The sequence below is a fragment of the Colletotrichum siamense genome (assembly GCF_013390195.1).
Source record: "Colletotrichum siamense strain Cg363 chromosome Unknown KSG_Cg363_contig10, whole genome shotgun sequence".
Taxonomy (NCBI): domain Eukaryota; kingdom Fungi; phylum Ascomycota; class Sordariomycetes; order Glomerellales; family Glomerellaceae; genus Colletotrichum; species Colletotrichum siamense.
Genome location: NW_023501023.1, coordinates 2,837,538 through 2,853,159, shown reverse-complemented (window position 1 = coordinate 2,853,159; position 15,622 = coordinate 2,837,538). Strand labels below are relative to the sequence as shown.

General features: G+C 51.6%; 8 protein-coding genes across 8 annotated transcripts; 7 read left to right on the top strand and 1 right to left on the bottom strand.

Annotated features, from left to right (window-relative positions):
• Nucleotides 1-1,519: 1,519 nt before the first annotated feature.
• Nucleotides 1,520-2,772, bottom strand: CGCS363_v014650 (Isoflavone reductase-like protein TP7; the record flags this gene model as incomplete). Its single annotated transcript, XM_036646499.1, has 4 exons — nucleotides 1,520-1,789; nucleotides 1,848-2,183; nucleotides 2,306-2,590; nucleotides 2,674-2,772. The coding sequence occupies 4 exons, from the start codon at nucleotides 2,770-2,772 to the stop codon at nucleotides 1,520-1,522; spliced, it is 990 nt and encodes a 329-aa protein (XP_036487955.1).
• A 552-nt stretch (nucleotides 2,773-3,324) lies between these two features.
• On the top strand, nucleotides 3,325-4,500 carry CGCS363_v014649 (Lactose regulatory protein LAC9; the record flags this gene model as incomplete). Its single annotated transcript, XM_036646498.1, has 6 exons — nucleotides 3,325-3,408; nucleotides 3,466-3,566; nucleotides 3,622-3,902; nucleotides 3,962-4,138; nucleotides 4,189-4,454; nucleotides 4,495-4,500. 6 exons carry the CDS (start codon nucleotides 3,325-3,327, stop codon nucleotides 4,498-4,500), a joined length of 915 nt encoding a protein of 304 aa, XP_036488482.1.
• Nucleotides 4,501-5,208: 708 nt separating this feature from the next.
• Nucleotides 5,209-5,588, top strand: CGCS363_v014648 (uncharacterized protein; the record flags this gene model as incomplete). Its single annotated transcript, XM_036646497.1, has 2 exons — nucleotides 5,209-5,213; nucleotides 5,267-5,588. 2 exons carry the CDS (start codon nucleotides 5,209-5,211, stop codon nucleotides 5,586-5,588), a joined length of 327 nt encoding a protein of 108 aa, XP_036488483.1.
• A 782-nt stretch (nucleotides 5,589-6,370) lies between these two features.
• CGCS363_v014647 (uncharacterized protein) lies at nucleotides 6,371-7,000 on the top strand (the record flags this gene model as incomplete). Its single annotated transcript, XM_036646496.1, has 1 exon — nucleotides 6,371-7,000. The coding sequence occupies one exon, from the start codon at nucleotides 6,371-6,373 to the stop codon at nucleotides 6,998-7,000; it is 630 nt and encodes a 209-aa protein (XP_036488939.1).
• Nucleotides 7,001-7,670: 670 nt separating this feature from the next.
• Nucleotides 7,671-8,675, top strand: CGCS363_v014646 (Extracellular metalloprotease; the record flags this gene model as incomplete). The annotated part of the gene is made up of 4 exons (XM_036646495.1): nucleotides 7,671-8,262; nucleotides 8,322-8,395; nucleotides 8,454-8,542; nucleotides 8,594-8,675. 4 exons carry the CDS (start codon nucleotides 7,671-7,673, stop codon nucleotides 8,673-8,675), a joined length of 837 nt encoding a protein of 278 aa, XP_036488034.1.
• An 833-nt stretch (nucleotides 8,676-9,508) lies between these two features.
• Nucleotides 9,509-10,138, top strand: CGCS363_v014645 (uncharacterized protein; the record flags this gene model as incomplete). The annotated part of the gene is made up of 2 exons (XM_036646494.1): nucleotides 9,509-10,054; nucleotides 10,109-10,138. 2 exons carry the CDS (start codon nucleotides 9,509-9,511, stop codon nucleotides 10,136-10,138), a joined length of 576 nt encoding a protein of 191 aa, XP_036488033.1.
• Nucleotides 10,139-10,482: 344 nt separating this feature from the next.
• On the top strand, nucleotides 10,483-12,579 carry CGCS363_v014644 (Heterokaryon incompatibility protein 6, OR allele; the record flags this gene model as incomplete). The annotated part of the gene is made up of 2 exons (XM_036646493.1): nucleotides 10,483-10,883; nucleotides 10,956-12,579. The coding sequence occupies 2 exons, from the start codon at nucleotides 10,483-10,485 to the stop codon at nucleotides 12,577-12,579; spliced, it is 2,025 nt and encodes a 674-aa protein (XP_036488730.1).
• A 1,410-nt stretch (nucleotides 12,580-13,989) lies between these two features.
• On the top strand, nucleotides 13,990-15,465 carry psiD-1 (L-tryptophan decarboxylase; the record flags this gene model as incomplete). The annotated part of the gene is made up of 1 exon (XM_036646492.1): nucleotides 13,990-15,465. One exon carries the CDS (start codon nucleotides 13,990-13,992, stop codon nucleotides 15,463-15,465), a length of 1,476 nt encoding a protein of 491 aa, XP_036488301.1.
• Between the last annotated feature and the right edge of the window lie 157 nt (nucleotides 15,466-15,622).

Genomic DNA, 15,622 nt, shown 5'->3' with positions numbered 1-15,622 from the left:
GCGTCCTCGAGGCAATCCTGGTAAGAAGCTTGCGCATGTCGGGTGCTATGGATCGAGCAGGGACAGATTCATATTCCCCAGACTGTCGGTGAGACAACACCGGGCATGCACCCGTGGCTGTTTCCTTCATGTCTGCTGATGCCGGAGAATCTGCAAATTTGCATGGTGCAATGAAAAGTTTGAGAACGAAGACGTCGAGTAGAGGAATCTTGCTATGGCTTGCCGGTATCAACTTATCTCTCCCAATCAACAATGGCCGTGCCCGATATTCATGCATGATACTGAGTCCCTGAACAAGATGCTGAGCTACGGCTGAGTAATTGCCGCGCACCTGCTCGATGCTGAGGAATATTTGGCAGCAAAGCAACGCCGACCTTATTTCGTCGGAACCCGGAGACGACAATTTGGACGCCAGGCCCCCTAAAGCCATGCAGTACTGCTGAACTCCATGGTCATAGTCTCGACCCGACTTCTGTCCTAGAGATGAAAAGGCGAAATCTTCGCAAGTCTCGAGATGCTTTCGGAGAATTTTAAGGGATGAAACTGCCAATCGGACTGATGGATCAGTTACACTGGCTTGTAGGATTTGTTGAGCCTCTTTATCGCAGGCAAGGTCCACGTCGAATATGGTCTTGGTTGAGAAGTAACGGCCAAGAAGATGAACGTCTTCACGAGTGATCTCAATCTCAGCCATTTTCGGTCTCGTGGACTGTATCCTCGTCGTATCCCACTGGGCACCTGCCGACTGAGATGCGTGGTTTGTCAAAACGAGTCGAAATGGAGACTCGTAACCGTCACAAGTGCGGCCTGTGCTCGTGCACCTATGGCAAAGGGGCTTTTGCTCGTCACATTTGATCCTCCTTGTTCTGTTACCGAGTTAGTGGGATGACCGCAATGATGAATCCCTTACTGGATCCTGATATCGATGGCTAGCGCCGACGATATAACTCGAGTCTTACCTGCATGTTGCACATCCAGTTTTCACCTTATTTCTACCTTGAATGGTGCGTTTTCGTGACACTGGGCCGCAGATCATTTGTGCGCCGGGTGGTTGAGGCATGCGCTGGGGACAGCTGCGCCGCGCAGATTGGCGACGATGAGACGCAAAAGCTGACTTGGTGCATATCCGTGGCCAGAGGCCAAAAGCGGGCAACTCGCTTAATATAGAGATTCGCTTCATGTGAGCTAAGTTCATTATATAAGCGTATGCAGTCCCGAAGATGGTAGGGGTTTCAAGCCACAAGTAAGCGCTAGTCCACCTGCGTGCGAACATGGTCACAACATCGGCTGCTCGCCCATGAAGGATGGAAGACAACGACCACCTCTTCATGGTAAACTGGAACGTCGTGTTATGAGTCTATTTGCGCCATAACGTCTAGTGTATTGTATGATTTGAATTACGTCGGTAGAAATCCAACTTTGACATGCACAACGATCTCTCTAATTCCTTGCCTCTAAACCGCTTCCCCAGTGCCTCTAAACTTTGTATGAATCTGAAACAAAGAGGCCGAGTCACGTTTTATTTCGTAGAATATGGGATTCGTCTCTTGCCATCTAAGGTCTCTTGGAAGAAGTCTCGGAAGGTGGTCGGCTTGAAATCGGGGTACAGATCTCCAGCCACGATGTAGCCCAAGCGCTTGACACCCTCCGGGCTATTGTCGCCGTCGATGAAAGAGGAGTAGTAATATTCCAGCCACAGCTTGCCGACAAGTAAAAAATAGTTATTCGAATCGCTTTGTAGTTGAGAGGCTGCGCCGACGATCATGGACTTGAGCTCTTCTGCCGAAACCTGTATGAAAGAGATTGTTAGGTTACGGTAGAGCAACGATTGGGAGTTGATAACATACATGCTTTCGGGTAACAGTATCGCCTGTGAGCTTTTCAGCAATGGCAAACATTTCGTTGAAAGACATGCTTGCTCCCGCAGCCATAACCCGCTTATTGACAGTCCTGGAGTCAACAATGATGCGAGCGACAAACCTTCCGACGTCTTCGTTGTCAATTACATAGGTTTTCATTGTTCCGTCTCCAGGGACCAAGTTCCTGAGGAAGTCCGGAAGCGCAATGGCATGATCAGTTTTCCCGGACGGCACCTCAGGTATGAAGCCGTTGTACCACCACCCGACGTCAATGATGGTGTATGGAATTTCGCATGATTCAAGCTCTTTGTAGATCTTCTCTTTCTGCAGGGAAATCAGCGGCCGTGAAAGGCCCGAAGGACATGTAAGACGTAGTGGAGAGATTGATCGAGTGCTGTAGATTGTGGCACATTTTTCAAAGACAGAAAAATAGGATTTGAACGTACCATGGATTGCACAGATGAGATACCTTTTGGGTCGAGAGCCATCGCAAAAGCAGTTGGGATGAACCGTTTGATGTTTGCCAGTTTGGAAGCTCGGATCAGGGGCAGTTGCGAATCGAGCGCATTGGGAGGCACAGACGCAATAACAATATCCTGGCCTTCTAGAACCCTGGCAGCGTCAACTTCTGGTCCTTCCAGATCGATAGCTACGATTTCGACGCCGCGCTGAGCCAGCTTAGCATAGGCCGGCTTCGATATTGAAGAGGGCCGGACCAGAGCTGTAACTTCCTAAGGATCAAAATTAGCTCATATATTGAATACCAATCGGACAATCCTGCGCCACCAATGACATGACAGAAACAAACACGTACAAAGCATGAAGTGGTCGATGCGAGAAGCTGATCTACGATCAGGCCCGCTGACTCGCCAGCGGCGCCGTAAACGGCAACCTTAATGGCGTCGGAGATCATTCTGACAGTTGGTAAGTCGTCGGAGTTGACGCTTGGATTTCAGATTGAGTTTGAGTGCACTGAATTGATAGCTAGGTACTAACTACCTGATTGATCCAAGAATTATATACTATCTTGGCCTATGACCGCGCTTCAGAACACCGCGACAGAGACGGCTCACCTTACCAAGCAAGCAAGATGATCGCGCATGCTCTTGTTCGGAATAACAATAGGATCATTGCGCCTTAGCTGAGAAATTACTGATATCCGTGGCCGGCGCCGATATGACGGGGACGCGGGGACCGGAACATGTGTGGGGCTACCAGCTCGGTACAGAACGGAGAGCCGGAACATCTGCGGGGAACCCAGAAATTCCCAATCAATAGACGTCGGATCCTAGCGGAAACAATTGCAATGGAGAAGTTACCGTCGTTTTCAGTAAAGTCTCGGTGCGTCTTGTATTATTAAGCCAACTCCGGCAGTCTGAGCCTGACAATTGAAAGCTCAGCCATCCGCCTTCCTTCTTTCGCATCTTCCGAGCTTCAGGATCCGCGCCCGCCCGAAGTTCCGAGCATGTCTACCCCGACAGACACACCTATTCCAGAATCATCGGCGGAGCGGTCCAGATGGGCTTGCACGCCGTGCAGACAGCGAAAGGTACGTCATCAGAGCCATGCTTGCCGTTGATAGCGCAGCCGCTAACGGGCCGAGTAGGTGAAATGCGACTCAACCCTGCCTGCATGTTCGACATGCGTGGCGAAGGAGCTGGACTGCGTCTACTCCCACAAACGGCTCCGCGCGCCCACCAGCAGAAAGTATCGTTCGCCCAATGTCAACAGGCATGGACGTGTTTCTGACGCACTGGAACAGGTCAGGTTCTAGCTCCCGTGCTGGTATGATCAGGAGACTACAGCAGGTTGAGCAGATGGTGCAAAGCTTGACACCCGGCAACAAGGTCGAAAACGTTGCTCACCTGCCGAGCTCGAGACAGCTCCACGTCTCTCCACTGGCCCACCTGGGGTTCGATACTCTGTGCGAAGAGTCGTACGTAACGAGTCCCGATGTGTTGTACCGTCTCATATGCCGCGACGCACTGCCGATGGCTAGAATAGGAGCGCCTGATCAGCCAGTTGCTAAGTTCCAATATCAGAGTATGTCGCTGATTAGCCACATAATTCATGACGGCCAGTCGGACTGACAACTGACACAGGCTCATGCTGCATTTTTGATGTTCTTCACATCAAATGCGTAGATTACATGATCGGCAACCAAACGTTTAGCAAGCTGTGCAGCAGATCGCTGCATCCAAATTTCCCAAGTCTTAATCTTTCAGTGGGGCCGATGCATCCTTTACCAATGCTAGACACGGCACTGCAGTGTCTCAGAAGTAGGCCCACTCATCCCTGAACAGCTACTACCATCTCTAACATTATTCAGTCTTCCAAGAGTCGGTGAACAGCGACTTCCAGTTCTTCCGAAATGAGGAGATGGAGGGCGTATTGCAGAACTATGTTCAAGGACAGTCTTGTCCAAGTCAGGGTGTCTACGCAGCCATCAGCATGGTTTGTGCATGCGCCTCGTGGACGTTGCATGGCGCTCAGAATGCGATGACGGAAAGGCTTGTGGAGAACGCCATGCGGGTGCTGCCTGGTATCATGATGGAGGTACCCGACACATTGGCAGTTGGCACGCTGCTCTTGATGGTACGTCTATTGAACCATACGTCATGGTTTGCTGGACTAGAACTAAAAGAAGACCTGTTAGACAGCCTACCTTGAATCCACGTCCAGGAGCTCTGCAGCTGCAACTGTGCTTGGATCAGTAACGCAGATGATGCTGTTGGCTGGATACCATGTGGCCACATCTTCCTCTGGAGCGCTGTCGACCGACCAGCTTCACAAAAACCGGCTTTTTTATCGGGCTTATGTTATGGACCAAAGGCTATCACTGCGACTTTTCAAACCCCCTCTTCTGACTGAAAGGCTAGTTATTGGTTTGCCTGATGAACATCCTGTTGACAGTCATGGAGTCATCAAGCTTTCAGAAGGCCGTAGCCTCAATTATCTACGACAGCAAGTGCTGCTTGCGAAGATACAGGACAGAGTATACGACAACCTCCGATCGCCTCTTCCTTCCGCGAAAGGCAGCCAGAATCATCTGAAAGCCACCTCAAAACTACTTTCAGAGCTTCAAAAGTGGGCAAATAACCTGCCTGCGTCTGCTAGGCCTCCAAATGTAGCAGAAGACTTGCCAATTCCCCATGCGATGCAGATTACCTCTCTGCATCGCACCTACTTCCAAACAATAATCGCCATCCACTCCTCCATATTTTGCCACATCCCATACTTCAGCGACCCCGCCATACGGGAGATAACGATAAAGGTAGTAAATGAGTGCGCGTCTGCCGCGAGAAACATTCTCCGTCTTTCCGTATACACGGAGAAAAACAATCCGTTCATGTTGTAAGTCTCAATTCGAACAACACAGTCGCCCAACACTAATCGTGAGCCTCAAGGGACATGTGCCATGACCTTGGGTGGAGCATTGACGGCTTGCTTCTAAGCATCGTGCTGTACAGGCAAACGCCTGGAGCCCAGCAAGACATGGAGCTTTTGAAGGGGTTTTTGGATTCCTTTGAGACAAACAAGCCACAACATGACGGGAGGGTCATTTATGAGGCTCTGACGATCATTTACAAGAGCGCTCTCGAAGCCCTGGGCCTTACGGATCAAGACCGAGACCAGCCTGAGCATGCATGGCTAAGACTTCCAGCGTCGCCTTCTGATATACAGCTCAATCCACCCACCTTCAATGATCCTTCAGAACTACTGAGCTAGCTAGAGACCTTAAGGACTTCTTGAGGGGTATGGGATTCCTGTGGAAAATGGAGCTAGAGGGAGATTTTCATTAATGGGATTCACGGTCATGGTACTGCGCAAGCGTGAAAACATGATGTAAAAGGAGCAGGTGAAATCGACGATTCCCCAGTGGTAAGTTACTAATGCTGTTGAATAAAACCATTGGTCCCTGTGAAGCTGCTAGACACGCCGTAGGGCGTGTGTTTCAGTCGGCACGGGGTCTGAATGTTGACATTACACTCTTCCGTGTCCTCGGCCAACAGTCAACAATAATACCCATTGATATTGAGCAGGGGAGTTGCCAACTTCCTCATGGAAATGCGCCACTCTGTGCCACAAAATCTACGACGGGCTGAAACGCGCTGCCTCCCCGAGTGACTCAACCCCCGGCAAAACCCGACTCGTGTTCTTGCTGTTAGAAGTACGGAGAAGCACAGCCACAGTTGCTTCTGTATTTGAAGTGAAGATCGGCAGCATCATCTCTACCCCGATTGAACCAGATCCCATTCTGAAGACGAGCATACTTGACGGATTTACATCTCGACCCAGCGCCTTAAAATCTATCGAAACCAACATCGCAACGGCCATCTAGGACGATGACCCATCAAACGCCACACCTTCTCACAAAGGGTGAACTGCGGAGAGTCGAAGAGTGCGCCAAGGAAAACGGGACGTTTGCAGAGTGCTGGAACAGCGATCAAGTCGTCATTGTAGGCTGCGAACCGGTAGGCGCGCATGTATGCGTCACGGAAACGCCGTCCATGGAGCTGGACATCCTCTCGCCAACTGCGAATCCACTCTCGGGCTCCAAGTCCAATAAGCAACACCCCACAAGGCAGTGCTGCAAGAAAAAGTTCATTGTACTGGAAAAGTCCAAGGTCAACAAGAGACTCCGACCGAAGCCATGGTATTACCGCTACGACTCCACCGAGGAGTTTTCACTTTACTACGACGACGCGAAAGCGAAAGTCAAAGAACTATTTTCTCAACTAGCAACTGAGTATGTGTCGATTTGCGTCGTGAGCCACGACATGCAGGACTCTCTCAGCTCGCTACAGAAATTCGAAATCGAGCTGCCATCGACAACTATATTCGTCGACCTTATCAAAGTCCTGGAACACCAAAGTCGACATGATGATCAGGGCATGCCGAAACCTTTGAGAAAATACACAGACGACAACATCGCGATTCGCAACGGGCGATATGATCGACGACCTTGGCCGCTAACAGGCCAATACGGCATGCCAAATTATGCCCTGGTCTCAGTGCTCGGGCCAGCTGCGGAGGGTTGCAAGCGAGATAAGACTGAGAAGGAGGATACTGCCTTGAAGAGAATCGCAAAACGAGCGGCTGTGGACAACCTAAATTTAGGCCACAAAAGACGGCCTTGAGTGTACTCTGTAAACACGTTCAAGGTGTGATGCCTTCGTCAACGATCATGTTACCTCCATGTCCCGCGTATCCCGCGCATCGGCAGGTACCGAATGGCGCTGCATGCTGCACCGCGCACAGCCGACGCGCTTAGATAAACTACTCTGATGAGCAAGGGTCTTAGGGAGGAGATTGTAATACGAGGTAGTAATTGCCAAGGCACCAGGACCCTCTTCAGCGGCTTTAGAATCACATTTAAGGCAGGTTAACCAGCAAAACCTCTTGGCAGCGCATGGCATTTTCCAGCTTTCAATTTGTGATGTTAAAATCGAGCTTTTGAGCTCCGTCCTGTCGCATGACGTCTTGGACGAATCGAGCAGGTAGCTCAACTTCACGAGTCAAATCCCGGGCAAATGCAACCCGATGCCGGCTGTCAAGTTTATCTCCTCCACGAACGCGATGTTCACGAACGCTCAATGGTCTATCCTTTGGCGGAGTGTCCAGAAGAGGGAGTTCGAAGTTGGGAGATGGCGCTTGATTCTATTTTCCCGCCACTTTGTGGAATTCGGCGCCCCGGTGATCGAGATTTATAAAGACTCGTGAAAGACCGCCAGAATCATAACCATTGCTCTCATCATCGGCATCCCAATCCTCTCACTCCGCTCCCATCTTCTCGGCACTCTCTTCATCATGCAGCTCAAGTCTTTCCTGGTCGCCGCCTCCATGGTGGCATCCGCCTTCGCCAAGCGAACTTGCGGAACCGACGAGCCCACCGAGGTCGACCTCCAGGTCGCCCAGGACTTCAAGCTCATGGAGTCTAGCGCCCGCCTTGCCGGCAACGGCTCCCGTGCCGCCGGCCCCATCCAGATCAATGTCTACTGGCACGTCGTGGCCTCCTCGCAGTCCGTGAGCGGCGGCTACCTGACCCAGGCCACCCTGGATGAGCAGCTTGCCGTGCTCAACACCGCCTACGCCCCCCACGACATCTCCTTTGTCGAGGCTGGCGCTGACTGGACTGTCAACTCTAACTGGGCTGCTGACCGTGCTGAGGTCGCGATGAAGACTGCGCTTCGCAAGGGCACGTACGCTGATCTGAACGTGTACTTCGTCACTAGCTCGCGCTACCTTGGCTATGCTCGATTCCCTCAGACCATCACCCCGGGATCTGCTGAGTTCAACCGCGACGGCGTTGTCATTCTCTCTACCACCGTCCCGGGTGGCAGCTACGAGGAGTACAGCCTTGGTCACACTGCCACTCACGAGATCGGTCACTGGCTTGGACGTAAGTTATCACTCAATGGCGAGCACTGCACACATTGAGCATTAGCTAACTCAAGGCAGTCTTCCACACCTTCCAAGGCTACGCCTGCAGCGGTGATGGCGACTCTGTTGATGACACCCCCTACGAGGCCGAGGTAAATATCCCCAGCGCAACACGCCAGAGTGAGATCATCAGCTAACGAATTATAACAGGAGTCCTACGGTTGCCAGATCGGTCGCGACACCTGCCCCAACTCTGCCGGTACCGACTCTGTCACCAACTACATGAACTACTCCGACGAGTAAGTAATCATCATGTTCATTTTTCCACATCAGAGCTAACTTCTCACCAGTGAGTGCTTCACCGGATTCTCCAACGGGCAGCAGAGCCGTATCTACAGCTACTGGGATACCTACCGCGCCCAGTACCAGTAAATGTTGGACATGTGGTTGTGGTGTTTATAACACTACTTACTGTCTTGGTCCTGGCAGTGTTTGGTTTGCTCACGTGCAGTAGTTGGTAATCTAATGGGACGATGAAGATTGGATACTGTGACTTCCCTTGGCTCCATATTAGATCAAGACTAAATCTAATAACATAACCTTTTCAAATATTGGCCACACTTTGACAGAGACTTCGGGTGACCTTGGTAATTGTGACTTTGTATTGGCGAAAGAAAATGGCAGAGTGCAGGTGACGCAAACACAATGGACCCAGGTTGTCATTGCATACTCTACGTTCTAGATTCCTACCAGCCTTGACGTCTTTCTGAAATCCGACCCGTGCAAAGAAAATAAAAAGCATCCACATCCGCGGATCATTGCTGATTCAACTACTCGTTGATGATCAGACTGCCGGAACACAAAGCTTGGGACCCACTCTCGGACCTGGACTCGGGAAAGGTTGTGAAGAGTTCATCCGCCTCCGTGTGACATGGACGCTGAACCGGGCCGGCCGGGTGCTTCGATCGCAACATGCATGTTAGTAACCTTCCCCTCGAAACTTGGCAACAGTAGCACAGAAATGACAAATCAGACCAGTCTCCCTGTGCCTCAACCGCCGTCGTCTTTGCGGTCTCACATCGCCCGGTCTTAGCGTACCTTTATTGAGTCTGCCCCAGTTGGAGTGACGTAACGGGGTTCAGCTGCGGCTACGAACAGCGACGTTACACGGGAGGCAGCTATATAAAGTCAGCGAACCTTCCTAGATGGAATCCACCAATAACTGCTCGGATGCATCCCTTTGCCTCTGCGCCGAATAATCCGCGATGGTCAAATTCCTCACCCTTGCCTCAGTCACTACTGGCGTAGTCGCTGCCTCTAGCAATGGCTCACCAACCACTCCAATTCTCGATTGCGGTCAAAACTGTCAACGACCACCAGTTGGGAGCCTTGAGTACCTGACAGCTGTACATTCCATCCAGCATCTGCTCGCTCGATACCCCGTAGCCATCGATGGAAAGGACTGGGGCCAGCTTGGCAGCATCTTCGCAGCCAACGCCACAGCCAGTTTTCCGCCTCCCTTGGGTGACCTCGCTGGCTCCGACAACATTGCAACGGCCATCTCTCAAGGGCTGGGCTTCTTCGCCAGTACTCACCATAGCTACGGCACTCAGCTCATTGAAGTCTGCTCCGAAGATACCGCTGTCGCAATGACGTATTTGACTGCATCTCATTTCATGGCGGGGACGACAAACCTTTCGGAGACCTTTGGTTTAGACAACGTCTTATATAGTTACGGACGGTACCTCGACAAAGTGGAGCGAGGTGTAGAAGGAAAGTGGAAAATCCTCCACAGAACCCTGGTCATGATGGTGAGTCTTGATTCTGACAAGTGTGGGATACGTTGTTGAAACCACTTTTCATAGGGACCTAGCATCTCCGACATATCTATCTAGTAGTGGACACAAAATAAGCTCAATAACTGTCCTGTTGTATTGGCTTACGATACTGCATATGTCTGTTATACCAAATTCACTGTGTATCTGTGTAATGTTTGTACCTGAACACGACAACGATGGTGGATTTGCTTCCAATTAGATAGACCACTGTGCTCATTGCTGCTAATTGCATATTCAAGTCAGACCGCCGGCTTCCTCACTTACATGCAATTACTGGCGTCGCCGCTATATCCGCTTGTAAGACGCGTCCCCGCCCCAAGCCTTGTCTGAAAAGATGCCATATTTTCACTCTTGTTTGGCTCAAAGCTGAAGCAGATTTGCAACGTCGCATCGATTCAGTCATGCCGTACTGCAGGATCTGCACGAAGTTAACTATCGACGATGTATCGAACACCGATTTCCGGTTTCACCCAACCCTGAAGTCTCTTAAGCAGGGCGCTGATAACAACTGCCCACTATGCGCCCTCTGTTTCACAAGGCTACAAGATGAAAACGAGCCTCAAGTCATTTCTGACCTTCTCGATGGCAAAAGGCCAAGCCAGTCGCGTGAAGGAACCTGGTACCATAGCATCTGGCTGCATGGAGAGTATGTGCCCGTTGAGCACAACACTGGAAGCAGGAGGGGAGAGAGTTCGGGGGGCGGCGTATGGATAAGCGTCGGGCGGTTCCGCGCAGGTTTCAACGATATGGAAGAGACCAACATATCCGGATTTCAGGTGACAGCCAGACTGTCTTGGTATGCGTGAGTACTGCGTCTTTGGGCCGTGTAGTTGCGTCGTGGGATACATCCAAAACCTACACTAACGATCAGAAGCCTCAACAGGACAAGCGCCGCCTTAAGCTATCCTGAACGTTGCATCGGTGCAGACCCGGATGCCAATACCCATATAAGCTTGGCACGTTCCCATTTCGAAGAGTGCCGCAAGTTTCATAAGCTCTGCGCAGTCCAAAGATCCAAGGCAATGCCCACGCGCGTCATTGCAGTAGGAGACACAAGCCGCCCTCCGAGGCTCCTTGTCACAGAAGGCCTTGAAGAGCCATATTTGGCGCTGTCATACTGTTGGGGCCCGTCGCAAACCACTTTCAAGCTTACTAAAGGTACCTTTGACAAAATGATCAAGGGTATCAATGAAGGAAGATTGACGAAGACACACCAGGAAGCCATCAACTTCACTCGAGCTCTAGGCTTGCAGTATATATGGATCGACGCCCTCTGCATCATTCAGGGCGACGAAAATGACTGGTCGTTTGAGTCTAGGCGTATGGAACAGGTCTACGGAAACGCGGCTTTGACCATCGTGGCTGCACGTTCCAGTGACGCTTGCCTTGGGTTTATCAACCCTCCAAGCAGCACTGGAAAGATTGGAAAGGCATGCGCCATTCCTCTCTCTCCTTCCAACAAAGACGTATTGTACCTTGACGTTCCTCGCACGGTGAAACGTGGGCCAGTATGGACGCGTGGTTGGTGTTTCCAGGAGAAGATTCTCTCCAATCGGTCAGTCATCTTTTGCGAGACTCAGCTTTTGTATGAATGCCGGACATGGGAGATCTGGGAGGATGGGAAGTCCAAGCACCTAGGCTCAGTGCCCACATTTCTGGCCCCGGGGTTCGTCTCCTCAGCCAAGAACAGGGAGGCCGACATCGCAAAGACGCTCAGCATGTGGTACCAGAGTCTCTACGACTTTACACAGCGAAAATTGTCCAACCCACATGACGTATTTGCTGCTATCGCGTCAATTGCAAAGCTCGCCAAGGAGGTCCTGCAGTCTCGTTACCTCGCGGGCCTTTGGGAAGCCGACCTCGTAAGAGGGCTGCTGTGGAAGTCCATGCACTCATTTCTCGGGAAACGTTGCGAACCCGTTACCCGCCCCAAGCCGACCGCTTTTGCACCTGCACCTGTTCTTCGTGCGCCCTCCTGGTCGTGGGCATCTGTCGAGGGTCACATTCGAAATGAAACCGACGCTAGAAGGGTCAAAACGCTGTTCGCTGCGGAGTCTATCAAGGTACGTCCGGGAGCTGGCAACAATTGGACGATAGACACAACCTGCGATGTAGAAGTTCTGAAAATGCCGTCTTGCGAGCTGCGTTTGATTGGGCAAGTGGCGAAGGCTGTCGTATCAAAGGTAGCGGTAAGAGACTACATCTCAGCGGTCAAACGGGAGCCAAAGCAATGGAAGGCCAGTATGCCCAATGGTAAATTGCTTATTTCGGCGGACAAGAACACAAGTAAACTCAACCTACAAGGGCAAGTCGTTGCTGTCGGATTCTTCGATGTAATGGAAGAAGCTTGTGATGAGGTATGGTGTCTACTGATGATCGAGGAGGAAGGATTGATGTTAGCCAGACATGGTACGACATGGAAACGAGTAGGCTGGTTCGGTGTAGAAGACAAGGGATGGTTTGCAGGCAGGGCTGCCGTTGACATTACACTTGGATGACCAGGCACTGCGCTCATGTATGGATGGCTTTGAAATTCTCCTCATGTATACTATCGAATTCTACCCTTTCGTCTGTTCTCTTCATTGATCTTGATCCTCTTGGCCCTTGCGGCCAAAAAAGAGCCATAAAGGTTTCTGCAAGCGCTGTTAGGAAGTAATCATGAGGATTGCGGACTGTGTCCGACCGACTGAAGGACTTTTGAAGTGATGCGTTCTAGTCTGACACACACTTAAAGTCCTTGCTTAACATATAAACCAAGTCGAATTGAGGCTCACTGCGTCTGACCTGCACCTGTGTATTTGGATCAGTCAAGTGCAATCCCAGCCGCCACAGGCACAGGTTTAGCGCCCGGCGTCAGCTTTAAGTCGTAGTTCATCAGCAAGAGGCACAACGCAACACACGAGATGAGATGCGTGCGACAAGGTCCAAGAGCGCGGCTTCAATACGAATTCTTTCCATTCTGTTGTGCCAAGTATCGGCTATGATTGTCCAGGCGGCGCTGCAAATGTCATCGTAGATGAAGAGAACCACGTTACCTTGAGAATCACTAAAACCCTGTCGACTAGCCTGATCACACTACTAGCATTGCGTTACGACGTTTAAGCTTATTAATAAGACTAAGGCGAGCTACCGCAAGATCCTCGCGCTGTTCCTCGTGGACCTGAGGGTCCGATTATTGGTACGGCGAATATGCCGCCGCAGCAAAGGGGGTGGTGGAAGGAGGGCGCGGCGCAGGGAGACCGGTTGGGAACGTTGCCGCCCGAGATTACGGATGTGGTGTTTGATAATATGGATTTTCCGATTGGGATCGAGGAGGCCAAGAGGACACGGGCTGATTTGATGGAGGAGAGGACGACGATTGCCGAGCAGGGGATGGGGGTGATGACGACAATGGAGTGGAACGTTTGTGAGCACTGAGTCTGGCGGAACCTGGCCTCGTTGTGTTGTATTCGTATCGAAGGAAGGGGACCGCTCAGTCGTCATGGCGGTGAAGGGAGAGGAACTTGGAAGCTGTGTTGAGACGTTTGCGTGACCGGCCTGGAAGATTGACACCAGATGTGTCAATAGCTGTGCAAATCGTGTCACCCCAGCCTCAGCTCATGACTGCGGTTGTGCTCCGATTGGACGATCTGACGGCATCCTGCGCTCCCGCAATAAGACATGTGGATTGTGTCTCATGCCGTTCGCCAGATACGTTAGTTGCCTGTGAGACAGTAAAGTTGAAGCTAGGGCACAGGATCTTACTCATAAGGATCGTGTTGTTCAGCAGTATGCGTCAATTGTCGCAATTTTCGTATAAATCTTTGTTCCCAAGCAACCTTTCCTATCATCGCCTCTCATTTGCTACGTGGTTTTTGGCCATTGAAATCATCTACTCTCAAAGGCAGCACCTTATCGACATCATCGTCATGCTTTACTATCTCATCAACAGCTTCAAGTCCAAAAAGGACGCCGAACCCAGCCTCGAGCCATCAAACCACCAAAATGCCCCCAATCCTGAAAAATGGCTCGCCAACAAGATCCATCAAACAACAACTGCAACTCCCGCCCTCAACTCAAAGACCGCTAACACAACCGTTGTCGACTACCTAAACCCAAGCCTCATCAACCTCCGCACCGTCGTCCAAAACGATCCCTACCTCGCCGTCCTAGCAGACCAAATGTTCACACAAGCCGCCGCCCTTCAGCCTCGCGACCCAACAGAGCAACCCGCCGTCCAGTCCTTCCGCCAGTTCCTGCAAGTCGTCAACGTCATCATGCGCTCCGGGCCGCAATTCTTCGACAGGCCGGGAAACGAGGACGCCATGGGGTTCGTGGCGGCGCCGATTAATGCCTTGTTGAATTATCCCATGGGCACGGTGGCCGGTTACGAGTTCTTTCGGAGGCCGGAGGTAAATGAGGCGATGGGGAAGGTGTTAAGTGCTTGGGGCAAGTTTCTTGCTTCGGGAGACTCGAGGGGGTGTTTGAGGGCTTGGGTGTCTGCTTCTGGGCAGATTGTGATGGCGGAGAGGGCGAATGGAAGAGTTGGGGAGGGTGGTGGGTTAGGGTTTAGGGAGTTGTTTGTTTGTCCTGACCCTGAGGATACGGAGACTCTTGGGTATGAATCGTGGGATGCGTTTTTTGTGAGGCGTTTTCGGGAGGGTGTGCGGCATGTAGAGTTCCCTGATGATGAGGAACATATTGGCGGAGAGAAGCTGTCTGTCACGGGCAGCAGTGGCACCGTTGACATTCAGGTCGACGACAACACCTCAGTCATCGTCAACGCGTGCGAGTCGGCGCCGCTGCAAGTCGTATCCGATGTCGCCCTACAAGCAGACGTCACGATAAAGGGCCAGCCGTACTCCCTTACCGACATGCTAAACAATAACGCGCTCGCGCCGCAGTTCGTCGGCGGGACGATCTACCAGGCCTACCTGAGCGCCTTCAGCTACCACCGCTGGCATGCGCCCGTGAGCGGACGGATCGTCGAGTTAGAGATGATTCCGGGGACGTACTTCAGCGTGAACCGGTACCAAGGCATAGCTACGCGTCGGAACGATAATGATGATACAGATGGTCCGGACCCGCAGGCGCCGTGTAGGTCGCAGGCGTACACCGCTTCCGTGGCAACGCGGGCGGTGGTATATATCCAGGCGCGGAATCCGAAGATCGGGCTAATGGCGATTGTGTTTGTGGGCATGACGGAGGTGTCTAGCTGCGAGGTGACTGTAAAGCCTGGCGAGGAGGTTTTGAAGGGACAGGAGATTGGGATGTTCCATTTTGGGGGAAGTTCGCATTGCTTGGTGTTCCGGCCGGGTGTCGAGTTGAGATTTGTTGAGAACCGGTCTCCTGCGGGTCTCGAGGGGAACAATAGGGTGAAAAGTGCGCTCGCTTTGGTTGAGTGAGGGCGCCGGCTGGTGCATTTGTATATGCTGGAGTTCAGGGCAAGGGTGAATCCACCATGTCTAGTCTCTGGCTTGGTATTCCTGTTACCAAATACCCCCTGGATGAGAAAATTAGGATTTAATAGAATGTGCTAAAGAGATATACGTACTGCCCCAG